This window comes from Dipteris shenzhenensis, chromosome 2 (genome assembly GCF_047967505.1).
Source record: "Dipteris shenzhenensis isolate YYH24624 ecotype China chromosome 2, Dip_SZ_1.0, whole genome shotgun sequence".
Lineage (NCBI taxonomy): Eukaryota > Viridiplantae > Streptophyta > Polypodiopsida > Gleicheniales > Dipteridaceae > Dipteris > Dipteris shenzhenensis.
Window position 1 is genome coordinate 44,321,791 of NC_141597.1, and position 7,014 is coordinate 44,328,804.

At 45.2% G+C, this 7,014-nt stretch overlaps 1 protein-coding gene across 1 annotated transcript; it reads right to left on the reverse strand.

Annotated features, from left to right (window-relative positions):
• Positions 1-453: 453 nt before the first annotated feature.
• LOC147904812 (pentatricopeptide repeat-containing protein At3g09040, mitochondrial-like) lies at positions 454-4,170 on the reverse strand. The gene is made up of 2 exons (XM_087388490.1): positions 3,830-4,170; positions 454-3,678 (listed from the first exon to the last, which is right to left on the reverse strand). Exon 2 carries the CDS (start codon positions 3,544-3,546, stop codon positions 1,303-1,305), a length of 2,244 nt encoding a protein of 747 aa, XP_087244616.1. The 5' UTR covers positions 3,547-3,678; positions 3,830-4,170; the 3' UTR covers positions 454-1,302.
• Between the last annotated feature and the right edge of the window lie 2,844 nt (positions 4,171-7,014).

The following is a 7,014-nucleotide window of genomic DNA, read 5'->3' on the forward strand; positions in this document are numbered from 1 at the left end:
TATGGGATGTGCAACCTCATCCAAAGAGGACTTCAAGAGTCATGACCCTAATGAGAAATAGTAAGGGATGTGCAAGGTCATCCAAAGCTGAAAGACATGGAGGTTTTTTGTTGGAAAACCATAGAAAGTTTGGAGATTAGCATTCTAGACAAGGACTTAAAAGGAAGCTTCACTCAAAATAATTGAAAAAGATTTTATTTCAAGCTTATGGTCGAACAGAGAGAGTCTAAGGGTAACCAAAAATGAGGGAGATGGAAGCAAAAATTTGCACGATCAAAGGAAGGTACTAGTTGGATGGTCTAGGTCCGGTTCGAAATTTAGCACCAATGCTTAGAATAGCTGCAAGGAGCGCAGGAGGGAGGGCGGGCAGGGGTTTGGTTGCGGTGGCCAGAGCGAAAGGGAGCTAGCAGATTGGAAATCCACAAAAACTGAAATTTAGCACCAATGCTTAGAATAGCTGCAAGGAGCGCAGGGGGGAGGGCGGGCAGGGGTTTGGTTGCGGTGGCCAGAGCGAAAGGGAGCTAGCAGATGGCGCCAATATTTGCAGGCCCTTGCGCTCTTTTGGTACATGGGTGCAACCAGCACCTATTCATGTGAAGACGTCCTGAAGAACATGTCTGCTTAGTAGTAGGCATGTCCCTTAGTGAAGGTGAGCTCAGCACATGAAAAGACAATATTTGTGCCCCTTGACATCATTTGGTTCCATGGAAGAGGACAAGGAGCCATTATTGATCATGTAAGCAGGTGATGGAAAAAGTTTATACGATCCATCTCACCATCTCTTTCACAAGTATGTCTTTTAAGGGGTCTTCAGATGTATCAACTCGATATCTCTGATGTTGAGATGAGGCTAGATATTGGAGGGCATTTGATATACAAGTAGCAGCAGAAGAGCCAAGGAGTAGATACACGATAGAATACTTGTTGTGAGCACAGAATGCAAGTGTCTTTTCCATGTCGCGAGAACATTGAGACATAAGGAGCAGATACACAATGGAACGCCTTGTCAGAATGTTGTGTTTATTGGTCTCAAGCCTCTCTTAAACTCCAGAGAAATGTGCATCAAAGGAATTGTGCACGTATTTGTAGAGGTGTGCCCCTCATGAAGGGTAAACTATGCAGCATATTAACAGAAGTGGTCAATGGTATTTTCACTGAGCGAGCTGTCTTCCTTGGGTTTCTTTCTCCTTATTGTGCAGCAGTGCCTTTGAATCAGGTAGACACTTCACCACATCTCATCTGTCTACCGCCAATGCATGCACCATGTTGTCAATCACAAAACACTGCACCCTGGCTGCTGCTTCACTTGCAGATTTCCAGCCTCTGACAGATTTCCTCATGCTCTGACCTGCCTGCTGCAGCATAGATATTCGACAGCATGACATGCGCTGCGGCATTGTTTGAATCAAGCCCCAAACAATGGTTTGCAGCAAGTGTTGCACGCCTCACATCACCATGGATTCTGCAAGCACCAAGGAAGGCCAGCCAAATTGTATCGTCTTTCCCAAATGGCATGATGTTAATCAACTCCTCTGCTTCATCCAAGTGCCCAGAACGACCAAGAAGGTCTATCATACAAATGTAATGCTCCACAGTGTAAGTTAGGCCATAATCTCTACTCATAGAAAGAAAGAAACGCCTGCCATCTTTCACTTGGCCTGTATGACTGCATGCAGTGAGAGCACAAATGAAAGTGATCTCATTTGGCTTGACACCTTCAAGCTGCATTACATCATAGAGTTCCAGGGCTTCCTTTCCATGACCATTGTGAGAACATGCTGCAATCATGGTATTCCAAGAGACAACATCTCGATATTGCATCATCTTGAGCACAGTCCTTGCAGCTTCAAGACTCCCGCACTTACCATACATGTTGATAAGTGCATTTTCCAATACAAGGATTCTATCGTACCCACTGTCAACAATGGCCGCATGGACTTGCTGCCCCTCTTCTAGACCTGCCAGGCCAGCACAAGCATCAAGACCAGAAATAAAGGTGATCTTGCTAGCCTTAATGCCTTCACGCAACATCTCAGACAAGAATCTCAAAGCCTCCTTACCACGGCCATTCTGGACACATGCTGCAATCATTGCATTCCAGGACACTATATCACGCTCATGCAAGCTGCCAAACACATTCCTTGCATCATCAAGACTCCCACATTTGCCATACATGTTGATGAGGGAAGTCCCTATAACAAGGTCTTGTTCCTCATTACTGGCAACAATAACATCATGGATCTCCTGCCCTTCTTCCAGTGCTGCTACACTGGTACATGCATCAAGGATGCAGATGAAGGTGACCTTGTCTGGTTTTAAACCTTCCAGTTGCATGCAATGAAAGAGTTCCAATGCCTCTGTGCCATGTACATTTTTACCACATGCTGCAATGAGGGCACTCCAGGAAATCACATCCCTCTGAGGCATTCTGCTAAACACAGCTCTTGAAGTGTCAAGATTTCCATGCTTTCCATACATGTTGATGAGAGCATTTCCAACGATAGGATTTCCCTCATATCCATTACCAACAATGGCAGCATGGATCTCTTGCCCTTCTCCAAGGCCTGTCAGGCTAGTGCAGGCTTCAAGGACAGAAATGAATGTGATTTTAGACTGCTTCAAACCTTCACACTGCATCTGATAAAAAAGTTCCAGGGCCTCCTTGCCATGCCCATTTTGAGCATAGGCTGCAATCATAGCATTCCAAGAAACTGCATCCCGCCAAAGCATTTTCTCAAATACACGCCTTGCATGCTCGAGATCACCCCATTTTCCATACATACTAACAAGTGTGGTCCTTACAACTCCATGTTGCTCATATCCGCTATTGACAATTGCAGCATGGACCACAACCCCCTCTTCTGCAAGAGCCTGGCTGGCACAAGCATCAAGAACACTGACAAAAGTAATTTCATTAGGCTTTACACCTTCAAGTTGCATCGAATGGAATAGCTGGAGGGCCTCGTTGCAGTGGCCACTATGAGCACATGCTTTTATCATGGCACTCCATGAGACGACATTACGTTGAATCATTCTGCCAAAAGTGTTCTTGGCGTCAGTGAGGCTCATGCACTTGCCATACATACTAATCAAGGCAGTCCCCACAACTACATCTTCCTCATATGCATTGTCGATTATGGCACCATGGATTCTTTGCCCATCTTCTAGAGCCAAAAGGCTGGCGCATGCATCAAGAACGCAGATAAAGGTGACCTTGTCTGGCTTGACAGCTTCAAGCTCCATTTGGTGAAAAAGTTCAAAAGCCTTCTTGCACTGCACATTCTGAGCACACGCTGCGATCATAGCATTCCAAGAGATCACATCGCGTTGAGACAATCCGTCAAACACACTCCATGCATCATCCAAACTCCTGCACTTGCTATACATATTGATAAGGGCAGTTCCCAGAACAAGGTCTTGTTCATATCCACAGTCCACCATGACAGCATGAACCTGGTGCCCATCTTCTAAGGCTGCCTGGCGGGCGCAAGCATCGAGAATGCAGATGAAAGTGATCTTGTTTGGCATGACACTTTCGAGATGCATCTCATGGAAGAGTTTCAACGCCTCTTCACCATGCCCATTTTCGGCACAGGCTCCAATCAAAACACTCCAAGAGACCACATCTCGGCAAGGGGCTGTGCGAAATATGCTCCTTGCATCGTCCAACCTACCATTCTGAGTATACACACTAATCAGTATATTCCATGAATACGAATTGGGATTCTGTATTTTACCAAACAGAGCGCTTGCGTCCTCCACGCTGCCACAGTTGCCATACATTTGGACAAGATAATTCCCCAGAAATATATTGTGACCGTATCCGTACCTGATTATGTCAGAATGCACACGTCTACCATCGCACAAAGCCTTTGATTTTCCGCATTGCTTCAGGAGGGAGGCAAGAGTGGCAATGTCCGCCGGTGTGTCCAGCGACTGCGCTAAGCCAGGATCCATAATGGGGGTTAGAGCAGTACAGTGCCAGCAAGGGACTTAAATGGGTCTTGCTGAGAAGGAAAGCTATCCTGAATTGTGGGAACTGGAAGCAGCTCCTGCTGCGGTAGAGGGAGGGCGACCCAAATGTATGGAAGCAGGGAGCAGGGACTCCAGAACTTGGTCTTGGGAAGGGGGTGTTGTCTCTTGGAGAGGTACATTTGCCCACAAGGGGGTTTAGACGTTCGCCCACCTGAGCTCGCTGCAGCTCAGGCGTTTAGACATTCGCCCACCTGATCTCGCTGCCCATGTTCCGTGTGGCCTGTCATCATAGGCCACGTGTTGCTCTGTTGGTTTGGGGCAGCGAGCTCATGTTCGGTGTCGCCTTTCATCATAGGCGACATGGGTGTTGCTCTGGCGGTGTGGGCGTTTGCCCACCCACTGAGCTTGTTGCCCGTGTTCGCTGCCTGTCATCATAGGCCACAGGTGCAATGTTCACATCAAACCTGCAAACTATATACAATGAACCTGTAGCATTTTCATTTTCATCCGTAAAAAAAATATTTCCTCAATTTTGTAAAATCTATAAAATTTTAGGCAATTTAGTAATCAACAAATTCTTGGGAAAAACCATCAAAATTTGAAATCCCAAGTTTTGTGATTTGTTAAGAAAAATGTTTTTGTGAACACTGCACAGGTGTTTGTGCCCCTCTTAGATGACCCTCTGTGTGTGTGTGTGTGTGTGTGTGTGTGTGTGTGTGTGTGTGTGTAGGGTAGGGGGGAGGGAGGGGGGGATTGTCATGTGGTGCATGCGTGCAGCTATGAAGTGCCCACGATGATGGCTCTCCATAACCTCTCCTCGCTTGTAATAGCTAACCACTTGCCTTCAAGTTGGGTTGTTCAGGACCACTGATCCCAACATGTGTAGGATGGTCATATGGAAGGCGTGGAACTTGAACTTCATAGATTATCTTCTTTGGATAATAAGAGGAGCATGACAACAAATGATCACCACATAGGACAAGTGTGGTACCCACTTATTGGAGGGGGAAGATGAACCATAGCCATGCGGTTGAAGTGCCATGCCCCATGGTCTTGTCTTTGATATTGTCAATTGGCTCATCCAACACATGGTAGACGGGTCCATTTCAAGGGTTATATGGAGACCATAAGGAGGCCTCTCCCTCTTGTGAAAGTGGTCCACCTACAAAGCGACTAACTTGTTTTGCTAGAGGGACACATTGACTTTTGGCCTTTACAATTAGCAAAACAAGCAAGGATAGGGGAAACACAGTTTACACTAATGGTGACTACATAATGTGGGTTGTCTCAGCAGTTTCATAGAGGCTTAACAACTTGATTCAAGCTAGTGCCGACCCATCAACAAGCTTCTAGACGGTTGGCACCATGAATCATTGTACATCTCAGCCGATCTCATAAAGGCTCATATTCTTCACAAATAGAGCAAGGTGATTTGATGGCCCATATTATTGTTGTGACACATTGCCCATTGCTCTCCATCAAAGTAAGGCAAAATATTTTATATATTCAATCAACCGTGACTCTTGGCTCTTGGACTCCAACCTGATGTTTACTTCAACCACGACTCTTGGCTCTTGGCTCTTTTTAGATCACCTCAAGTCGCGCACCTTATCATCGAGTCCATCTTACCTTGAATTGTCTTATGATGAATCCATCTTAGCTTGAATTATCTTACTTTGCTGCTTCAGGTGAGTATGAACGTCGAAAACACAACGTATGGATTTGGTTTGCCTCTAATAAGTTATGCCACCATTTTCTCCAATTAAGTTATAAATTAGCCATACGTGATTTGATGACGTCCATGTTGGTGAAGCTCATGCAATGCTTCTTGTAGCAATGAGAGTGTAGGAAGAAAGTTAGCTAGGCTATAATGGCATCAACTATGGCTTGGTGGTTGTTGCAAGATAGCTTTGGCCACTGTCTTTGCGCATCCAAACGATGCACTATTAATTGAAGACAAGTATGATACAATGGTGAAAGTAATGGGAACATGCGTGGGATAATGTTTTAAAGTACCCTGAGGATGTGTTGGAGATTTTTCCCTCCCAAACAAGGCGAGTAACCATTTTTAGACATATGCATGCAACATCCTGGTTTTTTACCCTTGAGAGCCATGAATGTGGATCTTTAGAACAATGGTGGGTATTTGATCTAGGACATGTAGATATGGCATCCACGACAGACATGGTGTTTGATTGAGGCAAGCCTTACCATGTGTTATGTTGACCTAGGTATAGGAATGCTCTTCATCCTAAACCTTAGGGGAAATGTAAGTACTGAAGAAAAGACCAATGTTATTGTTTCATTGTGTGCAATATGATATGGCATGAATTGTATAGAATATGAGGGCTAGAGGGGGGCTAGAGACCCATGGCTGAGGTGGCAACCTTTCTCTTGGGAGATGGTCCCCATATGTGCATTAAGAGGGTGGTTGTGCATAGTCCATGAATACATTGTAGTATAAGGGCAAAGTAGAATGAGGTGGCAAGCATCTTTGTCCTCATAGATGCTTTGTGTGCATGTTTATATTAGGGAAGGCTCCATGCATATGAGCCTTCCAATCTTGATATAGGATATAGGGCCTTGATTTTTGTGGAAATGGAGGATAAGGGTTGGGGCACCCAATCGAAGGTCTTTTGCTAAGATGTTCACATGGAAGATGCCCTCTCCCACCTTAAACATGTGGGAGGCCTCTTTATTGATGAGACATAGGCTATAGAATAAGGTATGTGAGCAAGGAAGGGATAGATACATAGACCCTCCTCTCAAGTATATGCCACCATTTTCTCCATATATTTATAAAGGATCTTTTCCTTTCCTCATGGAAGCTTTGCTTTTTTCTCCATTCCCCCTTCATGACATTCACCATTCCATTCCCATGTGTGTATTTCCCTCCCTTTGTGTAGATCGCTAGTGGACATATGATGTGGCTCGAGATTCCATCTCCCCCCCCCCCCTCTCTCTCTCTCTCTCTCTCATGCAAGCACGCACACATGCACAATCCTTTTGTTGCTCTAATTTGTTGGTTTTTAGTGAAGT